Genomic DNA, 23,497 nt, shown 5'->3' with positions numbered 1-23,497 from the left:
GGAGGGGAGGAGGAGGCGGTGGCGGCGGCGGCGGCGGCGGCGGCGGGAGGTGCCTCTGCTTAAGGGAGCCGGCAGCGGGCGGGCGAGCGGCGCCGGCCGGCCGGCCCACCGGACCGACGGAAGCCAGGGCCCGGGGCCCAGCCCGGGGATGAGCGCAGCGGCCGCCAGGCGAGCCTGGGGGGAGAGGGAACGGGCAGGGAGACGGGCCGCGGGGTCGGGGCCGGCGCGGACGGGGGGCCGGTGGGAGGCATCCGAGCCCGGCCGGCCGCGGAGCGCGGGCCCGGCCACAGAGGCGGGCGGCCCGGCCCTGGCGGCCCTTCTCGGGCAGGTTGATCCGAAACTGAAAGCAAACGCCTGGCGGGGGCGGGGGCGGGGGCGGCGAGGCGCGGGAGCGGGGGAGGGCCGCCTTTCCCGGACTTTGTGCCCCGCTCGCTCCCCCGCGCCTCGGTGCAGCCGCCGCCCCGGGGGCTCGAGAGGGGGCGGGCGAGCGGCCCTCGGGGCAGCTGTCAGCGCGCCCCACCTGGCCCCGGGCCGCGCACGCCGCCCCAACTCGGCAGCGCCTCCTTAAGAAGCCCCGCGACTCTTTCCCCCTTTTTTTGTTACATTGTAGCAGCGGAAAGAATGTCGGAGAGGGCCGCGGATGACGTCAGAGGGGAGCCGCGCAGAGCGGCGGCGGCGGCGGGAGGAGCAGCGGCGGCCGCCAGGCAGCAGCACCAACAGCAGCAGCAGCAGCAGCAGCCGCCCCAGCCGCGGCCGCCCCTCCAGCAGCAGCAGCCGCCGCAGCAGCAGCAGCCGCGGCTCCGGCTGGCAGAGAGCGGAGGCGGCGGCGCGAGCTGCGGCAGCGGCGCCTCCACCTCCGCAGCCACAATGGCGACCGTCGGGGAGCGCAGGTCTCTGCCCAGTCCAGAGGCGATGGTCGGACAGCCGTGGAACCACTGGGTAGAAGCTGCGAAACTTCCTGGGAAGGACGGTGAGGATCCCCTCCTCCCCCACCCTCCTGCCTTCCGTCCTCCGAGCCGGGCCCGGCCCCTGCCCCCGGGGGAGGGTGGTCCCTACCCTGCCCCGGGCTGGGCACCGGCTCGCCGCTCGCGCCCCTCCGCTGACCCGCCGCTTTGGGCGCTCTGTTTTTCTCTCTCCTAGGGTCTGAATTGGAGGAAAGTTTGAAGGAGTTTGGGAAAAATCGCGAAGTAATGCGGCTGTGCCGAGAAGGTGAGTTCTTCCCAGCCTGGACTGCTTGGGACGAGTTAAGGGGCAGAACTTCACCTGGTTCACCTGGCCGACGAGCCCGGGGCCCCCCCAGTCTCCTTCCCCCCAGCCGAGGTCCTGATTGGGGATCTTGGAAAGGATGGGGGGGGGTGTTAGGGCGGGGGGGGGGGAGGGGGCGGAGCCAGGGCGATTTAAAACTCTTGTTTCAAAGGTACTTCCTCCAACTTGGAGAGCATCCTCCTACCCGCCGCGGTAAAGAGGATAATTAGCCCTTGAGAACTGTCCGCTCGGGAAACTTGATGTCTCCCTGCATTTTTAGGATGGCGCTGAGGAGCCGGGCACATTTAAGCAGCCCAGGCTCTCCGAAGGAAGAGCTCTTTTTCGGGGGGGTGTCAGGCATTTACACAAGTCTGGTTGGGGCAGGACCATCACCAAACGTCACACCTAGACCTCCTGATTAGCCAGACGCAAGTTGGTCTCAGTGCAGTCTTTTTTTAGAAATAGTTTCTAAACAAAGTTGGTGAAAGTAAAAAATCAGAATTGAAACTTGTTGGATTTATTTGCACAAGTTTGGGTAGCATTTGTCGTTACTGCATTACCAAAATCTATTTTTAGTGCCAATAATTAGGCCTGAACCTATTTTAGCAATTTGCTAGTTTTTGGTGGTCTGTTTTTGGTCAGAATGAATCTTTAGTTGAGCAGGTGCTATGAATCCAAACGACTCAGGGGTCAAGTTGAAGGCTCTCTCTGATTGAAGTCCGCTGGGATAGTCAGTGTCCAGTGGAGTGGGGACTCCAGAGTAAGCCCCCCTCCTAAGCAGGCTGACTTTGAGCTTAGGGTTGATGATGATGAAGAAAGATGCCCAGGAGGGTTGAGTCCCCAAACTGTGTTGTTTTTTTTTTTTTTCCCAGCACAATTCCACAGAAGATACTTTACAATTTCTCACCCTGGAGCCAGTTCTTTTGGCTGTATGTATGCCTTGAGTTTTATAAAATTATTTTTATTTTTTTTTTCCTTTTTCACCTCAGGTCCTAGAGCCCCATGCCTAGGGACATGAAGCACCACAATGAATGTATGCCATTTTTAAAGGCCTGTTGTCACCACTGCCTTGAGCTTTTATTTGTGCTGCTGGTTGGGCCTTTCCATTGGCCACTTGTGGAGTTTCTTGGCACACAGTAACCGAGTACTACCAGTGGCAATAGAGATTTTCCGATTGGAGTGTATCACAGAACAAATAAATTGATTTTGAAATGAGAATTGCTGTTAGAAAAGAGATGAGGAAGCCCAGCCCTTGTCAGAGATGTTGCAATAGGAAAAATCAGTTGTTAGTCCGGTTTTGGTGCTGAATTGGCAGCCTGCCTCAGCGTTAAAAATATTCCAATCTTGTGGTGAATATTCCCTGGAGATCCTTGAAAATGGGTAGATGTTTAGGAAACTAGTACTGAAGTAGAGGACTTGTCCTGGCTGTGTGTATGCATTCTTAGGAAGGGTTTTTAATCTTACAGAACCCTGTGTGCAGATCATTGGTAATATATCTTTATAGAGTTATGTGCTAGGGTTGCTTTGAGATCTGAGTGGAAGGACTCCTTTTTAATACCTTGTTTTTGATTCCTGTGTTCTGGATCTTGTTCCTTGCGTTTTTTTCAGAAGCTGGTTTATGGATCCCTACTTTGTATGTATCCTACTGTATACCATGCCCAGGAGCTGGTATATAGTAGGTACTCAATAAATGCTTTTTGAATTGAATTGAAAAGCATTCCCCTATAAATTATCTGTAGCTATTTCACTGTAAATTAACTGAAGGCCTAAGGTTTTATACCGCCTTTTATGAGGCATAGCTGATTGTGCATGCTCCCACCTACATGGATGTATGTCTGTATTCCAAGCCAAATATTAATGAATTTTGAATTATCTTTTTTTTAAATTTTATTCTCCATTAATAGAGCACTGAGAATTGACTCTGTCTTTTCTAGAACTGAATAGAGTAAGCCCTATTAGGCTTCCTGTCATCCCCAATACTCTATTATTGGGTCTTCTGCAATTTGCCAGTTCAAGGCTAACTCATGTTAGCAATAATGAGGTGCTCAGAAAGAGGCCGAATCCATGTTCTGAATCGTCAGAGATCATTGAGGTTCAGGTTAGCTTTGTTGAGTGCATTTTAGTTCTTTGAAAACTGATAATCCTATGACATGTATACCTTAACTCGGTTAAGAAGAATATTGGATTAAGTAGAACACTCCATTCCCTGACAACAGACTTTTCCTTTTTTTTTTTTTTTAATTTTCAGGCCTGTATCAGAGTCAGTCATTAGGTATCCATAGGGCATCCTCTCCTATTGCTAACCTCTGTGTTAGCTGCTTGTAGGGATAAAGACTCATATAACACTGTGCTGTCAAGGAGTTTGTAATCTGGTTGGAAAGAGACTTAGCAGTGAAAGGCTGGTGCTCAGTTGAGTGGCATAGATTGTGGAAGTCCAGAAAAAATGCAAGACAGATAAGTCAACAAACATTTATTAAGCACCTATTATGAAACAGACATCATGTGAAGCCCTGGAAGTGAAAAGAAAGGGGGAGAAAAATCTCTGCTCCCAAGGAGCTCACAGTCTCGTGAGGGAGACAACAGGAAAACTAGGTACAAACAAACCAAGTAGAAGTGATATTGGGGAGAAGTCAGCAAAGGGAAGGCACCAACATTAAGGGGGATCAGGAGAGGTATTATATATAGCAGGTAGACAAGTCAGGTAAGGTTTCATAGAAGGGGCAGACTTTGACCTGGGATTTTGTGTATCTGGATAGGAAGGAAGGAGAAGGTACCAGATCATTAAAAATGGCTAAATGTCATATTCTCAGAGACAATATATAAACAGAAGGCAGGAGATGATCCCCATTGGGTCCACCAAGAATTTTGCCAGGGAAGGAAGTTAAAACTTCGCTTCCAACAGTATCAAAGTTCTGTTTTGTTAATTCACATTAACCCTTGTCTCTGCTCCCACCTGTATCCCCCTCCCCCAACCTTCACGTAGATAGTAGTAATCAGTTGGGTTTGGGGGGGACGTCATTCTGTTCCTCCTCCTGCCTTGTTCAAATTCTTTTCACCTAGCCTTTATTTTGTACTATAATTTTTAATAGTATATGATGGCAGTAATTATTTCTGTAGAAATTGTTGTAATAACATTTTTATGTTTTTAAATGAGTAAGTTGTAAAGAAAAGCTAGCTATTTTGTCTTGAGCCTTTTTAAAAAACTAGGATAATTCATAAAATATTGAATTTTACCCAAATTTTCTTTATATGCAGTAAATAGGAAGAATGTTAATCCTAGAATATTAGAGCCAGAAGGAAGCTTAGACATAATCCGACTCACTCATTGTGCATTTGAGGAAGCTCCCAGAGAAGTGACTTAGGAGCCTTCGCTTTACAGGGAAGGGACCTTGGAGATGATTGAGTCCCATAAACTCACCAGGAACCCTCTAGACTGCATGTTGATTTAGAAAACCACATATTAGCATTATCTATGTTCTATTGTATTTTTATTTGGTTTGCTAAATATTTCCCAATTACATTTTAATCCTGTTCTCTTGGCCTCACTGGAAAGTGTTACAGGCTCTCTTGACTAGTCCAGCCCCTTTACAGATAAGAAAAAAAGAGGGCTCAGAGGTTAAATCATTTGGCTGAGATTAACCAGGTAGAGGAGGAAGAGGGCCAGGATCTGAACCCAGTTTCACCAATTCCAGTTTGGTTCTTCCTAAGCAAAGTCATGCGACTGTTTATTGGCGGGTCTCGTGAGGCCTTGAGTCCAGTAACTTCTCAGGCCACCTTGCCTCAATGTTCTTTGTGAGTTGTTTAGGATACTCTTATCTGTCATTGAGTCTGCACAGTTCTCTCAAAATGAAAGGGATGAATGACTCCATTGGCTTAACAGTTACTTTTAAACTTTTCCTATGATTGGGATGTCTACTGTTTTAACTGGTTTCTCTGTTTTGGAAAGAAGACTGGAAAGGTTGAGTTGGCCTGCTGGAGGGGGAATGGTTTGAATTCCCAGCTCTTTTTCATCTTATTGTAACCATCTCCAGGGATAGATCCCACCTTGAAGCCAGTTAAGACCACAGCCTGGAGCTGGAGGCCCTTTTCAAACGTTGGGGGCTTCCCTTTGCCTCTCCAGGCTTAGTGCTGTTTTGGCTTGGCCTCCTGAGCATGGGCTTTCCTCTGGGATTGAGGCAGAAAGGTGGTAACCAAGTGTGACATTCACATTCATTTGCTTGTCACAAATTAATAGGGACAGAATCAAGCCAAGGGCAAAACATAAGTGCCCCTTAGTGGAACACTCTGGGCAGTAAGTTAATGCTAAAAACCAGGGAGTCTGTAGGTCAGTCACCAACCTCGAGAAAGAGCATGGCAGGATGGGGCTGGACAGAGCAGGATGGGTTTGTGTTTGTAGTCTTTTAATAAGTCTTTTGCCTTAAGAAGTTTTGAAGAAGGCGTGCCCTCCCACCCATGCCTCAGTGGGCTCTCTTTTATTCTTACGGCTGAATGTGTGTCCAGGACGGGGTAGAATGGGTCTGCCGTGGGATGGGAGGTCAGCTCCTGGAAGGCCCCAGGCCTTGCCTGCTCTGTTCTTGTGCTCCTAGCACCTGTCGCTGCCATCCATATAGTCTTTAAAGCAGACCTGTTCAGGACTATGGCAAGCTCCCTGGTGCAAAGAGCCTCCCTCACTAGACTGCTCCTCCTGAACAGGGACTCTTTCACCTTTCTCATTATCCACAGTGCCTGGGACGTAGTTAGGTGCTTAATAAGTGCTTGACCGACTGAACCCGGGTTGTCCTGACTGAGGGTTCCTCTCTTCCTCCCTCCTTCCCCTTCCTTTCTTCCTGTCTCTGACTCCCCCCACCCTCCATGTGTTTTGTTTTTAAAGATAAACTGGTTGGCTTACATTTTTTTAAACAAGCTTATTTCTTTGAGGAGGGTATTGAGTTAGCTGCTTTTATCTCAGGTGCTCATGTACATTGCAGCCCAAGCCCTAGACAGTCAGTAATTATTGCTGTTTATGTGAGTGGGCAGGTCTCTGTCATCGACTGTATTTTACCCACTCTCTGTGCCTACTTGCCCATCAGGGAGTCTCGGGCATTCCGAGAGGGCACAAAGATTTCATTAATTGCTTAAAAAATCATTGATTACCTCTTATTTTTTTTCCATCCGCATCATTCTTAAATATTAGAATTTATTCCTTTTTTTAATGAAGAAAGCCTGTGGAGAATGATACATCTTTAGCATTGGCTTTTGGATTGGGCAAACCAACCAGCCCATCAGTCTCTCCCATCCTGCTCCCACTGTGGTCCTAGGAATAGAATCCTCTGCTCTCCAGAGTATGTCTTTTGTCATTCGGTCACTGGTCTAAGGTAAAGCCTTCTTCTGGAACTATGAAAATTACCATTACTTTGAGTACCCCTTACACTTAATAATAATAAGAAGAAGTTATGAATGGGTTTGTGTTTGTAGTCTTTCAGTCTTTTGCCTTAAGAAGTTTTGAAGAAGGGCATGCCCTCCTACCCATGTCTCAGTGGGCTCTCTTTTATTCTTACGACTGAATGTGTGTCCTGGTGAATGAATTGAGAGGGCCTGTAGAGCCTTGCAGTAGGAGGAAGATCTTGTGGATCCCTTCCCAGGAGGGCACAGAAGCACTTGTTCTCAGTCCTGGGCGCTGCCCTGGTGAGCACTGCCCTGATTGAGTACGACATGTTGCCCCTGCCTTTGGGTGTTCACACCCACATAATTAGATTCCTTACCCTCTCCCATGTCCCAGCACAATCCTCAGAGTATGGGGAGGGGGGGGGTCTTGTCATTTATTCCTGGTGTTTTCAGTTTGCCAACCCCATCCTGGAAATAGTACCTGAGGAATTAAAAAAAAAAAGAATTTTAAAAGTAGAGATATTTGCAGCCTCTTTTTGTTCTGAGCTGTGCTTGCAACCTTTTCAAATGTGTCATAACATGATCATAGATTTAGAGATGGAAGGAACTTCAGAGGTCATCTTTTATCTTACAGATGAGGAAACTGAGTCCCAAAGAGATTGTCATTGCCCAAAATCTCACAGGTAGTAAGTGGCGAAACTAAGGTTTAGATCTACTTTTTGGGGGGGGGGGTGTTGTTTTTTTAACCCCCAAAGCCGGTGCTTTTTCTACTGGATTGGAGGAGCGGTTAACCAATATGTGCTTTCAAAAATAATTTTTATTGACATGTCTATTTCAATATCTACCTTTATTTCCTAACATATTTTTCCTTTCCCACAAAAGCCAACCTCTACACAAAATATAAAGAAGGAAAAAGAAAACCAGTTCATCAAAATTATCCAAACATGTTAAAGACATCAGACTTAGGAAGTATCCCATACCCTTGGCCCCCTGCCCTCCGAACTCCAGAGAAGCTAGGGGCAGCAGGGTGCACAGAAAGTAATTGGTTAAAAGAAAAAAAAAAGAATCAATGGAAGCCAGCTTGTCAGCAGGTGGCAGACAAAATCATTCAGGATTTATAGAATTTGGAAAGTATTTTTAAAAAGAAAAGGAGAGGGGGAATTTCTCTACTTAAATAGCATTTTAACACTGAACTACCTCTAATCACGTTGATATTCAAAATTTACAGCAGTATTTCAAAACTAAATGTAGCCAGTCTGATTATTGGGGTATTTTTTGGTTGAAGTTTTATGCAAAAAATCAGGTTTTGAATTTAGCCGATTTTAACAGTTGGAGTCTCCGTACTCAGTACTTAGGGAAGCAAGGCAGAGGGTTCCATTTTTATTCATCCTGTACAGCAGGGATTACTGTAAATGAGCAGAAGAGGAAAGAAAAGGATGATTTTAGCTACTCATAATTCAAAAGTAGATGAAGTATTTTTTCCTTTTATTATAAAGACTTTTGTTAACTTAGCAGTTTTTTTTCTCCTTCACAGAAGGTATAATCCAGACAAAAGTAATAATCTGGTGTTTATCAATTAGGAACACGTGTTAACAGCAAACAACCCTCTCCCTGCCTGTCCAGAACTCTGCAGCCCACTCAGGCTTGTAGTGAGGGAAGAACTATGTGAAATATTAGAATTCCCCTTTATGGAAATTATTGGGATAGAAAAATGAATTGCATTTATCAAATATTTTCTGGTCACTGGGAAGGCTTCCCCGTTCTGGAGGTTTGCGAGCATAGATTGGCTGGCCACTTGCTTGGGCTGTCAGAGGATTTCCACTTAGGTATGGGTTGGACTCGGTAGCCTCACCTAGCTTTTCCTGCTCTGAAATCCAGTGGTTCTGCCCATCTTCCCTCACCTATCACTCGACTGTGAGCTTCTTGAAGCAGGGACTGTCTTTTGCTTCTTTTTTATGTTAGTACAGCATCAGCCTGGCACATAGTAGGCACTTAATAAATGCATATTGAATTACTGAGTTCTTGATGGATAGTGAAAGAAAGCATCACTGTTTTCCTAATGATACAATGCAAACCATGTGCTTGGATTTTATTTAAAAAAAAAAAAGATTTTACTAATGCAGTTCATTTTTATGTGCTAGTAATTTTTATACATTTCCATAAATAGGAAATTAGGTGGCAGAGTGGATAAGGTACCAGGCCTGGAGTCAGGAAATACCCAAGTTAGTTCAAATAGGGCCCCCTGGGTGACTCACGTAACTCCATTTGCCTCAGTTTCCTTATCAGTAAAATGACCTGGAGAAGGAAACAGCCAACCATTCCAGTATTTTTACCAAAATACCCCAGATAGGGTCATGAACAGTCAGACCTGACTGAAAAACAGCAATTTCCATAAATACCTTCTTCATTTCCTCCCCCCATCGAAACCTTTAGAACAAAGAAAAATAGTTAAGCAAAAGCGCCAGAATAGGCATTAAGAATTATGCCCCAGTAGCCCCCTAACCCTCTATAAAGAAGAGAGAAGTAGTTTTGTTATCTGTTCTCTGGGGCCATTATTTGGTTTTTGTTTTTGGGGTTTTTTTTGCTTTATAAATCAAGTCAGATTTCAAGCATAGGGATAGAACACGGAGTCTGGAGTTGGGAAGTCCTGGGTTCAAATCCTACATCAGTTACTAACTCACTGTGGGACCCTGTGCACATCACTTCACTGTCCCTCAGTTTCCTCTTCTGTAAGATGGGGATGATAATAAGAGTACCTGCCTCCCAGGGTGGTTGTAATGCGGCCTTGAAACACTGTGAATGCAAGGTGTCGGCGGTATTTCACCACCTTTCAGCACTCTCTTCATACGCATTGTGGGCAGGGTACACAGCATTCTGGTGGTCCTGCTTTGCGTTAGCTCATATCTGGGCTTCCCTTGTTTCTTTGAATTAATGAACTGGAATGTCAAACTTTTTTTTTTTTTTGACTCTGTTGGAAATGGGAAGTTGACCTTTTTCATTTCCTCTTCAGCTCTTGTGTTTTGACCTGAAGGGAGTCGTTTCATTTGCATTTCGGGGGTTTGGGGTTTGGGTTTTCTGAGGCTTCTTCTTGCAGATTCTTTTTAAGCCACTCTCCCTGAGAGTGAAAAGGTCAGTGTTCTTCTGTGATTTCGTGATGACAGGAGGAGGTAAAAATGAGCCAGGGCAGTTTAGGAATGGCACCAAGATGCAATTTCAGTCACCGCTGGGATTATTTTTCTGCTTTAGGCCTAGCTTGGGAATAAAATATTTTTTCAACTCAACTATCTGCATAGATCTGTTAAGTGGTATAGTTTTCTTTGGGCCCTGTGTGGGACTGATACTAGGAGCACACACTGCTCCCAATTTAGAGCCGTTCACCGTTAAAGTAGGGGCTGCCAGATACACCAGTGTCCTCAGTAGTAGCAGGGTCACTCAGAGACCTGCAGCCATGCAGCCCCTCAGCGCCAGAGGCCAGGTAGCCTGGGCCCCTCTTCCTTCCTGCAGAGCCCCCCTCCCTGTTGGTTACTGTATCGACAGATTTCAGACAGAGCTTCCTACCAGGCGCCTTGAGGTGTGTGATCTAGGATTGATATAATAATGAGGGGATTTGTCATGATCGTTTCTCTAAAAAGTTGAGCATCTGGTCCTTGATCATTAACATATTACATGCTAAGAGAACATAACATATATTTCTGCAGGGAAACCAGATTGGATTTACATATCCAATGGGCAGTCCTTAGAGCGTTGGTACGAAGACCAGTGGGCAGCTAAGTGGCCTACTAGCTAGAGTCCTGGTCTTGGAGTCAGAAAGACTCATCTTCCTGAGTTCAAATCAGGCCTCAGACACTTCATAGCTGTGTGGCCCTCGGCAAATCACTTCACCCTGTTTGCCTTAGTTTCCTCATCTGTAAAATGAACTGGAGAAGTAAATGACAAACCACCCCAGTATTTCTGCCAAGAAAACCCCAAATGGGGTCACAAAGAGTCAGACAGGACTGAAGAACCACAACAAGTAAGGACCTAAGGGAAGAGCCTATATGGAGTCCTTAGTAACTGCAAGTCACCATGTAAATGTCAGTCATCTTTGTGATTCAGATTAAAGTTGCCTTTTCCAACTAAAATTTCTTCTTTTGGGGCTCAGCTCTGCCTATTTTTGGGGGGTGAGGTTCTGTGATTCTGAGTACACACACCTGAGAAGCAGTAGCATGGACAGTCAGGCATTGAGTTACACAGATGTTACGTTCAGTATTTCTTACATATCTTATTGTTGAATCCCACAAATATTTGCAATCTAGTAAATTGCTTATTTAATGAAATTCAAGAAACTAGGCTCTCAGAACTGGAGGTGTTTGTTCTCTTATCTACCCTTACAACATAGTCAAGTCACCACAATTGATGGCTGTCAGAATCCACCCTTTTGCTGAGCATCAAATGGTTTTGGTTTTTGTTTTGGCAGGAAGAGGGGGTTGTTTTGTTTTTGTCTGCAGCATGTGGGAGTGTTTTTAAGGACTTCCTTCCCTCTCCATGCTTTATTGGATACTTTAAGGTGTTCCTTGCTTTCCAAGGTCTTGTTGAAATGTAGGCCATCATGCTTGCTTCTGAGCCTTAGGACGCTCCCAAGCTGCCATGAACAGGGTCGAACCACGATCCCCTTCCTTTTTCCCCCAAGCGTGAGACCCTGAGGGGCAGGACTGTACTGAAGATCGGCCAAGGCATCCACACCAAGCAGCTTCCTGTTCATATGCTCTGCTGGAAAGGGCATCCACTTTGGGTCTGGGTAAGAGCTCCTGATCACCAGTCCTGATGCTTCTCCCATGGCAGCTAGCTAGAAGTTGTCAGTCCTACGCCAGCTGTTAACCTCAGGCTCCTATGTCTGTCAAGATTGCCATCAGTTTTTGCTAATCAGGGCCCAGATGGGAGCCCTAAATGAGCCGGGCTGACTCTTTGCCTGCAGCTAGTGTTTGAGGAATGACCGTGAGGTGAAGGACAGTGCTGGCTGCCTCGATGTCCACACACGCTGGGGTGTTCACAGCCGCAGAGTTCCACCAGGAGTGTGCTGTGGTAATGGCGTTTTTAAGTGGCTTTCTGTTCTCCATTTCATCACTGCCTCTGCAACTCCTGTTCAGAAGTTCTACAGGCCATCTTTTGGAATCGCTACCGGTGGTAAAAATCAATTTCAGGGTGGCTGAACCCATATAGGCCTCAGTGATGTCCCAAACCAGGCTTGGGACTCGTTCAGCCCCTGAATGTGAAGTCCATTTTCTTCCTTGGGTGAAGTTGAGATGTGCTCATGATTTACCACCAGTTTAGAAGACTAATTTCTAATTATTTTAATGCTAGGAAGTAGCAAAATCAAGTGTCCGTCAGTTGTCCTCTGAGGTCTCAGTGAGGTCCCGTGGCCCTGTGCATTCTTCCTGGGTGTCCCAAATAGCCGCAAGTCTAGTACCCAGACATCATTTTCTTTCTAAACTTTGAGACTCTGTTTTAATCATTCTTGACCTAGCCTGACTTTTGATCGGTCCTTCCTATTGACTGTCAGGTACACATGCCATGCATCATCTGAAGAACTTGTGTTTGCCTGGGTGTTGGACATTAGCATTCCATAAAAATGGATTGTCATGGATGTTGCTGAAAGTAAGACGTGTGTGTCTAGTGTTAATTAATAATAAGCAGTGAATCTCATTCATATGCTCACAGTGATAGTTCTGCCAACACAGCAGGTAAAAAACAAATCATTTGAAATACCCTTTTGGGGAGATTAATGGAGTTAGTGAGTCCTGGCATCCATCTATGCTGGTTGTTGGCAAGTGAAAATGAGCTAGTAAAAAAAAAATTTTCAAAGCCGTCCATTTTTCTTCATCAATAATTACAAAATAGAAAACTAAATGAACATATGACTCATAGGCATGCCAATAGAGATAATTAAGATAATAAAGTTTATCTGATAACAGTAGCAGAAATAATGTATTTTATCCATAGCTGTGGCTTTTTAACCTGAAAGTGTGAAAATCATTGTTTTGTGGGGTGGGGGAAAAGATACGAGCCTTTTCTGTAGCTGAGAAAATAAGGAATAGAAAAGTCAGCATTTTAGTTGGACACTCTTTCTTGGAGGGGGCAGATTGTGTCATGTCATCAGATAAGTCATTTTTTAAAATTCCATGTCTTCGGATCAGCAGACATTTATCAAGCACCTATGCTGTACCAGGAGCTCATGGCCTTGGTTTGACAGTGCCATGATCTGGTTGTGTGGGGTTGCTGTTGTGTGTACATACTTCACATGATTGTTTTAATTTGTGTGTCAAATAAGTATTTTTTTTATAGGGTCCAGGTGGCACTTTTAGAACTCTAAGTGGGTAATTTTGGTTGGTTAGTATTTGAATAGCAGAAGTGTGTGGGTGGGCAGGGGGTGGGCTCTAGCCTGTGGATTAAAAATGAGGAACATACAGTTAATATGATGAGTATTTATTTAGAATCTGCAGTACGTGTAATTAATATACTTAGAATGATGCAGAAAGTAGCATTTGATCAGAACACGAATCTGGGTGTTTTAATCTTTGACTGGGGTAACAGTAATACCATTTATATAGCGCTATGTGCTAAGCGCTTCGCAAATATCTTGTTTGATCCTCACAACAACCCTCTGTTTTACTGGAGGAAACTGAGGCAGAGGTGAAGTGACTTGCCCAAGGAGACACAGCTCATAAGGATCTGAGGCTGGATTTGAACTTGGGTCTTCCTGATGCCCATCCCAGCGCTTTACCCGCTGCACCACCTAGAAGCAAAGTTATTTCCATAACAAATATCTTCAAAGTGACTTTATCTCTTTTTATCTCTATTTATCTACACCACTTGTATCTGAATATCTGTTGTGATGGTAGACAGGAAGAATTGAAAATCACAGGTAATCTGAAAGCTTTTCAAATTAATTTTAAATGCACAGTTCTTAACTCCTTATCCATTAAACCAGGCCATGGTTGCTTCTCAGTAGCTAACGTGGTTGACTGGTTGTCTACTTCCTTTGCTGGTTTTGATCCCTGATTGGAGAGAATTTGGACAGTCAAAAACCCCAGAAGGAAGATGGCAGACAAGGGGGGCCAGCCAGTCTAAACAGTTTTTTGCTAAATTGCTACAGCAACTTATATCGAAGCTCGTACATTGTGGTACTCAGTTGTATTAATTAGCTGCAAGAAAAGTTGATTGACCTTGGGTCATTACAGAAAAATAGGAAAAAAATCTGCTTACTTCTGCCTGTATTTACCTCCCTGGACCTGTGATCTGCTCAACGTGGACATTCCCTTTCTCAGTGCAGATTGCCACCCACCCATCCCATCTCATCCTGTGCAGCTTCTGGCCTCATGATCCTAGAAATCCCTGCCGTCAAGTCTTTGATCATTCGGGGTTCCCAGGGTAGGCCTCCAACTCTCCCTTTCATTAGGCAATAGTAATCTCTCCCCCTCTCCACCCCCAACTCCCTTTAATACCATTTTGCAAGTTAGCGTGCTCTCTAGACCGAGGTTTAACACAGTGCCCAGCACACAGTAGGAACCTAACATTGGGGTGAGCGATTAGCCTGCAGTGCTGAGGCTGGGCTGTCATGACCCAGTCCTTGGCAAGGAGACTGTTGAGACTGCTCTTGGAGGCTCCTTATGTGGTTCCCCTTGTTGTTGCTGTGCTCCTCATTACTTCATCTCTCTGTCTCTCTCACTCTCTCAAGCTGTGTGTCTGTTATCTCTCCTTTCCCTGCCACACCATGCGAGAATAGAAGCTTTCTGAGGGCAGTACCTGCTGCCTTTTTTGGCTTTGGTTCCTTGGTGCCTGGCTTGCAGCTGGAGCTCAATGAATGCTGATTCAATTGAACTGCATTTGAAGGGGATCAGCCACATGCTCATTGGCTGGTATCCTTTGTGGGCTCTTTCTGGCGCGATCATTGTGGGGATTGTGGTGTATCTTTCAAGCTTTTCTAAGAAATGTTGGTCATGAGAATCCATGTCTTTATTTATGTGTTTCCTCCTGTTATCAGGGTCAGGAGCTAAGTCACATTGGAGCTGTTAGGATCGCAGACAGCTTCTTCTCACCTTATCTTTCCTTCTAATTTGTTGTTAAGCTTGACCTCTGCTCTGACCAGTTCTGATCATCCTTAGACAAGTGCTTGCTGAAATAACTCCCATATTAGTGACCTCTGATCTCTGACCTGTCAAAAAGTGGTCATTTTTATTTTTCTGTGATATTATACAGCGTTTCTTGTGTCCTAAGCCTGCCTGCTTTGTTCTGGAGGAAAATATTCCTGCCATCTGGGCCTGAAGCCTTGGCCCCTTTCATCCATGTCAGGCCACATTAGTTGAGGGGTGGTGTCCAAGACAAGGTCGGGGGGTAATAGTTCTGCTGTCCTGCTCTCCCCTGAGAAGACCATATTTTAGGAAGGGCACAGAGAGAGGAATCATGGCATAGGGTAATATGGAGCTGGCCTCAGATCCAGGAGGACCTGGGTGTTGGGGTCCAACTTCTTACTCATACATGTACCTGGGGCCAAGTCACTTAACTCAGTGTTTTACTCAACTATAAGACTATCTATCACAGAGCAGTGGTAGAAGAGGTTTACTCATCTGGGAGTTCTTATATCAATGAAGTGACCGGTCCAGTAATGGGCACCCAGGATGAAGGTCCTAGATTGGGAAGTGTTAATCTTTTTTGGGTTAAAGACCCTTTGGGAAGTCTGGTAAAGCTTATGCACCCTTTCTCAGAACAAGATTTTTAAATGCATAAAATAAAATACACAGGATTAAAAAGGAAGCTATTTTGAAATAAGTTATCAAAATATTTTTTTTAAAAATTAGTTCATGGACCCTAACTCAAGAACCTTTGGCCTCGAACTGTCCCACATGGATAGGGTGAAGGTGCACTGGAGGCCCAATCTCCGTAGAGTCCTCAGACCATTTCACAGCTTAACAAGTCCTGCTTTTCCATGAAGACTTTGCTGTCCCTTCTCTCAGGGTCCACCTACCCTGTACATACCTGTGTGCTTTGTTTCACGTGGTGGAGGGTCAGCTCTTTGGGAGAAGGAGCTCTTTTACTTTTGCCTTTGCTTAGCCTGGGGCCTACTTGGCACATAGTAGGGGCTTCACAAAGGCTTGTGTTTGATGGATGTTTAGCCTTGAGAAGAGAAGACTTGGGGGAAAACCTGATGTAGCTGTGTCCAAAGACGCTGAGCAGAAGGAAGATTAGCTCCGTAGGTCAGAATTAGGCACGGGGGTAGAGGTTTCAGAGACAGAGTCCTCATTCAACGGGTTGTGTCAGGAGGCACTTAGGGATTTCAGGCAAAGTCCAGATGCCCACGGGGGGACATGATGTGGAGGCATCCTTGGACTAAATGGTCTCTGAGGCTCCTTCCTACTCCAGTTCTCTGGTTTTCCAGCATGTTTTTCTCCGGATTCACCTTTACATTGAAGTTGTTAAGTATACGGGTGTGTGTCGTTTGGTTCAGGTAATTTTGTCAGATTGTTCAGAGAGTTTCTATCCCCTGCAGTAGATGTTGGTGTCTCAGCTCTAATTCTCTTCCTGGCTTCCTCCAAGTCCCAGCTAAAATACGATCCCCCGTAATTCTAGTGCTTTCTCCCTGTGCATTACCTCCGGTTTATCTTGTGTCTGTCTTGTCTGTCCCTGTTGTTTGCCCGTTGTCTCCCCACGAGATTGTGAGCTTCCTGAGGTCAGGGGCTGGTTTGGCTATTCTTTCTATCCCCATCACTTAGCCCTGCTTGGCACACAGTAGGTACTTAATAAATGTTTGTTGACTTGACTTGACTCCTGGAGGCTTCTTTGAGTGGTCCAAGGCAAGATCAAGGCTCCCACACAAAATGATGGGTTTTTTGTACCCTTTGTGCCCCCAATGAAGTCACTTTGTTCCCTTCTCCAAGGAGATCCTATGAATTGTTCTTCCATATGGCCACAACGTTTAGATGTCCTCTCTTCCCCTGTCTGTCAGCCTGGGGAGTGGGCTGGGGAATTCACAACAAAACTTTCTTGTCCTTTTAAAAGGGCAGGAATTACAGGAGTATTTGTAAAGGGTCTTAGCACCCCTGTTCCCCACTCTCCCAGTCCTGAACCAGAAGCATAGGACCAAGGGCCATTTTGGCCTGATTCCAGACTGAGTGCTTGGTTCGCTGGGGCGCCTCCCAGCACCCCTAGCTGTTTAATGGGCTGCTGTGGACAAATAATTTATTACCTGGTGGATGGACATCCCACTGGCAATGAGCTCCTCTGAACTTAGCTAGGCTAGTGCTTGGTGTCAGTCACTAGTGCCAGGCTTGAAGCCTTTCCAGTTTAGCAGAGAGCAGCCTAGTCTAGGGCAGGGCTTCTTATCCTGGTAGCTACTGACCCCCGAGGGGTTTGTGGATAGATTTCAGGAAGTCTGTAAACTTAGATGAGAAAAAATGGCATCTTTCTTTTCCCTGACAGCTTGCTGAGAGTTAGCATTTCTTTCAGTTACGCATGTAGGCAGCAAACCGCAGTAGTATTAACAGTACCTCTGGCTTTGCCACCGTCGAAATTAGAGATCTTTTCATAGCACGTTGTAGTTATTGCACATCTCTCAAAATATCATTCGTACTCATCACTGCTTTGAAACGACTGGCTCTCGGACTTGCCCTAGATAGATAGTACGTGATTTCAGCCGTCCAGTCTGTAGATGGCTATCAGATGTGTGTCGGTATAATTGGTTTACTTCCTAATCGTATGTGTTTTATGCATTGAAAAAGAGCATTCTGAAAAGATGTCAATAGGTTTTAGTATCACCAAAGTCTTCCATAGCACTAATAATAAGAGAAATACAAACCAAAACAACCAGGAGGTTTTATCTCACACTTGGTAAATTGGCAAAGATGACAAAAGGCGAGACTAATCAATGTTGGACTCGTAGGACGATGGATGTGCTCATGCGTTGTTGGTGGAGCTGTGAGTTAGACAGGAGTAAATGATGGCCATGCTCTTTGAATCAGGTCATACCCCAAGGCAGTTGCCAAGGAGAAGAAAGTCTCTCTGCCTACCAGAATATTTGAGCAGCCTTTTTTTTTGTGGTAGCAAAGACTTCCCACCCATGGGAAGGGCTAAATGAAGTCTGACACAAATGGCATGCAATATAACAGATCCCAAGAAGCATGGGAAGATTTATACGCAGAGCGAAGGAAACAGAAAAAGTAACGATCTTGGAAGAGGAAGCCCCAGTCAGAAGTTAATGCTGCCCATGTACCAAGATGAGGTTCCCAGGAGGATCCTCAGCAGAGCTGGGAGGTCTGCTGCCTACACTTTTAGATTTCTGGGCTATATTGATTGGCTTTCTTGATTTTTTTTTTCAATCTTTCTTTTTGCTTTTTCTTCTTAAAATATTTTGTTATGACATAATTCCCTTGGGAGAGGGTGGAAGTGGGAAATACTGGAAGAAATTCTGAAAAAGTAAAAAAAAAACAATAGCAATAAACAATTATCTTAAAAAACAAAACCTGCCTCAGTCCAGGAGATTCTGTTGGACTTTGGGTCAAGAGGACTTGGATTCAGTCCTGCCTCAAATACTTCTTGGTTGGGTGATCCTGGTCCAGTCACTTGGCCTCTTTCCAGTCTTACCTGCCTCGCTGGTTAAGGGGGGGGATCATGAAAATGATGCCACCCTCCCCGAAGGGTATCCTGAGCATCCTGTGAGATAATGTCTGTCCAGTGGCTTTAAATGCTCTCTGCCTCCGAGCAGTCTTTGGTCCCCTGACCAGGGCTGGCCCAGGTTCCCACTGCTGGGATTTTTAATGTGAAAGAGAGGTGGCTTCGTGTTCATTGTCCTGAATCTCAGAGAGAGGGTGGCTTGGGGAGGCCAGGCTTTTGCTCCTTGTGTGATTTGCATAGAATTTGGTAGAGGCAGCCCTCGTTCTCCATTTTAAAAGGTATCAGGTTTTTATTTTTATACTAAATCCCCAGGAAATTTTAAATGCTGTCAGTTCTGTGAAAAGGTAATTAGGGAGCATGCAGGGAATGTGTCTCGCAAGTGGTTGGTTTGGCTTCATTACTCGAGTCTTTATTTGTCTGATGAAAACATCTTGTAATAGAATCCCTCTGTGAGCGAGTGGCCTTTTTACATCTTCCGAGGAAGGGACTTAGCCAGAATTATCCCTCTGTCTGGGCACAAGGGGAGTGGGGGGCATTTCAGAGAAGCCCCTCACCTTCTCACCTTTAAAGGTTTGGCAGCTTCCCATGTGCACGGCTTTGTCCTTTAGAGGATGGGGTGGAGGGGTGTGGCTCAGTTTTTTAAGACATTACCCTAGACCAAGACCGACCGTCCTTGGGGCCGGGGCTGCTGGGGCTACCACTTCATTTGCCATCTAAATCACAGAGATGCCGAGGTGGCCTTGGGCCTGGTTCACCGAGCTTTGCCCATCCGCTGACTGTTCCAGTCTCCACCAGGGACATGATGGGGAGGAAAACTCCATAAGTCCCTTCTTTAAGTACTGCAACTTGTTAGCTTGATCAAGGGTTAATTAGTGAGTAGTGGATGATAATGGCTGAGTCTAATTCAGTTTGTGGTATGGAAAATTGGCTTTGGCTCGATGGGAGGAAAGGCAACATAAAACCTCTCTTCTCCTCCTCCTTCCTCCCTCCCCCCTGCCATTGTCCGGGGTCAGTGGCACCACCTGGTGGCCAGCATGAGGAAGTGTCCATCTTAGCCTCTCCCCTCCCTCTCCTCATCCCATCCCCCCCAACCCCCCCCCCCCCCAGGAAAACCTGGACTTTCCCTGTTTCCACTGCACAAATTTTCTTTCTCACATTGACCTGTCCTTCCTTTTTAGCCCCCTCCTCTTCTGTGATATTTTGCCATGACTTTAGAGAACAATCTCACGGAATTCTGGCCTCTCAGGGAGCCCAGCAGCCACCTTGCCCAATGCTTAGGCCCAAGGGATCCCCTGCAGGAACCCCCTATGAGGGGTCCTACAGTTTCTCCTCACAGACCTCAGGAGAGGGGAGCCCCCTTGTCTGTGGGGGAGCACTTGCTGGTAGGCTGGTTTTCTCTGGCTTCTGTTACTCTCTGGTTGTGCCCTCCAAGGCCAACTAGAGTCAGTCAACTCTTTCTTGAGGCATCTGGGTGGCCTGGACACTCTGCTGGACTTGGGAGCCAGGAAGATCTGAGTTCAGATCCTGCCTCTGATACTTAATGGCTGTGTAACCCTAGGCAGGTCACTTAACCTGATCTTGAAAAATCATTCTCTGTGATAGAGCCCACAGCAGCAGGGTTGGGATACCGTAGGCAAGGCGCTTTGCCAGCCTTAAAGCAATATATACATGCTAGCTCCCATAGTTAGGATTTCTTACACGTGACAGCCTTTCGCCATATTCCTCTCCCAGGCTTCTCTTCTGCAGCCTGAACATCCTCAGCTGGCCCTCGTCCTCACACAGATGCATCCCAGCTTAGTAATATCCTTCTTAGATGGCAGTGTCCAGAACTGAGCAGAGTACTGGAGCAGTGGTCAGACCAGGGCAGAGGTGGTGAGCACTTAGTGAGTGAGATCTCACCTGCCTTGCCTCATCTTAGCCCAAGATTGCACTTGCTTTTTGGACGTCTTGCATCTCACTGCTAATTCACATTGAGCTGGCTATCCACTAGAATGCCCTATCCTTATCCAGCAAACTGCTCTCTGACTGCTTCTCTGTCTTTTTTGGGAGGTTGAATTTTTGAACCCAAGCACAAAACTTTACATTTGTTGATTTGTCCCTATCAGATATCATTTGATCAGATGCAGCCCACCTGTCTGGCCTGTCAGAGATCTTTTTGAATCCTGGTGCCATCATCCCCTGTTAGCCATCCTCCCCATGTTGACACATCTGCATATTTGATAAGTATGTCATTGTAGCCTAAATCCGTGGCATAGATAAAATGTCCAACAGCTCAGGCCAGCTGCCCTCCCTGGGGCACTCCGTTGGGGATCTCCTTCCAGGCCGACGTTGAGCTATTAAAGTATCTGTGCCTGCTTCCCTTTGTTCTGTTTGTGAGCTCCCTAAATCCATCCCCAATGTCGGTGACAGGCCTGATGGCATGGGGTGGGGTACTTGTGAAGTGAAAGGTGACACCACAAAGACCTGTTGCTGTCACCTCCCTGAGGCCCGTCAGCAGCCCCACATGTCCGTTTCAGAAGCTTCACAGAAGTTAGCACCACTAACCCCCTCCATTGGCAGAAGAAGGAGTTACCTTTCTACTGCAGATTAAGACTGGCAAAACACTTTCCATCCATTCCCTCATTTGATCCACACCGGTCCTCTGAGGCCATGGTATCTCCTTTGACATGGGAGGAGAGTGAGGTTGAGGGAGGGATTTGAACCCCCCAGGCCAGCTTCCTAGACTTGCATTTAATTCACAGCTCTGATTCCAAAGGCCTGAGCAGCCAGAACAGTTTGGGAGCCTGACCCACCCGTAAGCTCGGGGCGTCCTCTGCTCAGGCTCTGGGAGGCCAGCTCCAACGGGGCATCTTCATCTCTTGTACCGCCATGCTTGTGTTGAGGATTTTCTTTTTGCTCTGACTTTGGCTTTAGGTATTCCATGAGTGATAGTTGAATGGGGTTTTCCTTCGTTGCAGGCCTGGTTAAAGGTCACATAAAGATGGACAGTGAATCTCCATTGGCCCCAAGGCTTTGGTCAGGTCACCCTGTCTGGGCCTCTGTTTCCTCATCTGTAATAGGAGGGAGTTGACCCAGATCAGACACCATAGATTGAGAGGTAGAAGGAACCTCGAAGGCTCTTTTCCAACCCCTTTATTTTACAGATGACAAAACTGAGGTCCAGGGAAGTTCAGTGACTTGCCTAAGATCACACAGGCAGTGAGTTTCAGGGTTGAGATTGAACCCAAAGCCCAGGCTCTTTCTACCATACTGCACTGCCTCATCATACCTAAGGTCCCTTCCAGCTCCAGTAAGCCCATCTATAAACCTTTGTTAAGCGTGTATTCTAGGCCAGGCATTGTGCTAAGCACTGGCTGTACAAATACTAAAAGGCAGGCAGTCCCTCAAGGAGCTTCTACTCTGATGGGGGGAAGACCCAGCACAGGAAGAATGGAGAAGCGGGGCTGGGGGAGGGGATCTGGCCCAGGGCCAGGCTGGCTGGCTGGGGGGTCCAGGGACACCCAGTGACAGAGGAGGCTCTGGCTCCTAGGATTGTATCCGTGATGGAATTGTACCAGTTGGTGCAGTGGAAGGGGTTCTGGGCCTGGGGTCCCAGGGCCAGCTCTGTGCCCCTGCTGGCCGTGTGATAGGCCCAGATACATGTCACACTGGGCCTCTGAGGCAGATGGAGGGCATGGGGCTAGGCCATCTCGAGGTCCCTGCCAGCACTGATCATCTGTGAGTCTAAGCTAAGCCCCCAGAGTGTTAGTTTGGTTCAGAGCTTCTCTCTTTTTCATATTTCAGGTACAGCATCTGTGGGCCTCTATGGGAATCTAACTGCCGTTTGTAACGTCGTTTCTATGAAAAAGTACATTCTGATTTCAAAACAACTGGCTGGCCAAGCAGTTTGGGAACAGCACACTTTTTTGTGTGCAAGATAGGGACTTCCTGTCGCCAGTGACGGGGAAGCTGTAGGGACGGAGGGACAGCTCTGTCCAGGGGCCTCCCCAAACTGCTGTGGAGCGGTTGCTTCTCCCAGTGCCCAGCACAGAGCAGGTGCTTAATAAATGTCCTCTTGGCATCTCCTGCACCTCAGTATAGGTATGGACATAGTTCAGGGGAGCACGCCTGGTTCTGGTTAAACTAAAATCTGACCTGTTGGCTCGAGTTTCTTCCTTCTGGATAGATAGAGTTTTTGTCTGCCCGGTAGAGGCAGGGTGTCTGTCCACACTCTACCCTAGGCCTCACCTCTGGTTCAGAACACTGAGTTTTCACAGAGACCATGTGCTTTGGGAGTGACTTGTGGCTTTTTGGATCAGTAACTGCGTATGCGAAAGGAAGGGCACAGCTGGGTTAAAGCAAGGCTTGCAGATGGATGTTGGTGGGTCACTGCCTACCCCCTTCTTGTCATTTTCTAGCATTATCTCAATCCCATGCTGCCTTTGACTACTCCCCTCTTCACAGTTATATAATCAGTCAACCAAAAGACATGTATTACGTCCATGTTATGTGCCAGATAACTGTGCTAGAGCTGGGAGATAGCAAAACAGCCCCTGCCCTCGAATCGCCTCCATTCTAACGGAGGAGAGGACACGTGCCTATAGAGACTCAAGGAAGCCTTGGCTGGGAGGGCACTAGCTTCTGGGGGGCCAGGAAAGGCCTCCTGAGCTCTGGCTGCTGCTCCGTTCACAAGTCCTCACTGTTTGTGTGTCTGTTTCAGTCCTGTAGTCCCTTGGAGATTACCAGCTTCCTGAATGCGGCACAAAGTGCCTTTTTTGTGTTGGTGTCAGCAGCACCCACCACTGGGCCTGGAATGTAATAGATGCTTACAAAATGTTTGTAAACAAGAATCCCCTGTGACCCATGGGGTCAACAACAAAGGTCGGCCACCCCCGGTTGTGGGATTGCGGAAAGGTGAATTTAGATATGCTGCTGCTCTCATCTGATGATATCAAATATTAAGGAAATTTAGCCAACTCTAATCTTTACACAATCGGACCCGTAATTTAACTCATGTAGTGGAAAATTCTGTTTTCAAATTCTTCTCCAAACTCTACCCTAAAGAGAGCTGACTCTTCCAAAAAGCCTGTGATGAGTAAGTGGTACATCTCTTAACAGGATTTAGGATTGTCGAAGGAACAGATCGTAAAAATAACTCCAGACCACTGTTCTTTACCAAAAAATTCATTTCTGCTGTAGCAATTTCCTTCTCTTCCACCCACTCTCAGTAAAAGATAGATCTTTCAGGATCATCACAGTAAATAAA

At 46.5% G+C, this 23,497-nt stretch overlaps 1 protein-coding gene across 1 annotated transcript in view; it reads left to right on the top strand.

The window, feature by feature from the left end:
- Window positions 1–618: 618 nt before the first annotated feature.
- Window positions 619–23,497, top strand: part of ATXN7 (ataxin 7) — a 115,393-nt gene continuing 92,514 nt past the window's right edge. The window contains exons 1-2 of the mRNA XM_036738281.1: window positions 619–970; window positions 1,141–1,209. Coding sequence (XP_036594176.1) covers window positions 622–970; window positions 1,141–1,209 — 418 coding nt within the window. The 5' untranslated portion in view covers window positions 619–621. The remainder of the gene's footprint in view (window positions 971–1,140; window positions 1,210–23,497) is intronic.

The sequence above is a fragment of the Trichosurus vulpecula genome, chromosome 9, assembly GCF_011100635.1.
Source record: "Trichosurus vulpecula isolate mTriVul1 chromosome 9, mTriVul1.pri, whole genome shotgun sequence".
Classification (NCBI taxonomy): Eukaryota; Metazoa; Chordata; class Mammalia; order Diprotodontia; family Phalangeridae; genus Trichosurus; species Trichosurus vulpecula.
The sequence above is the reverse complement of the archived record's forward strand: the minus strand, read 5'-3'. Positions and strand labels throughout refer to the sequence as shown.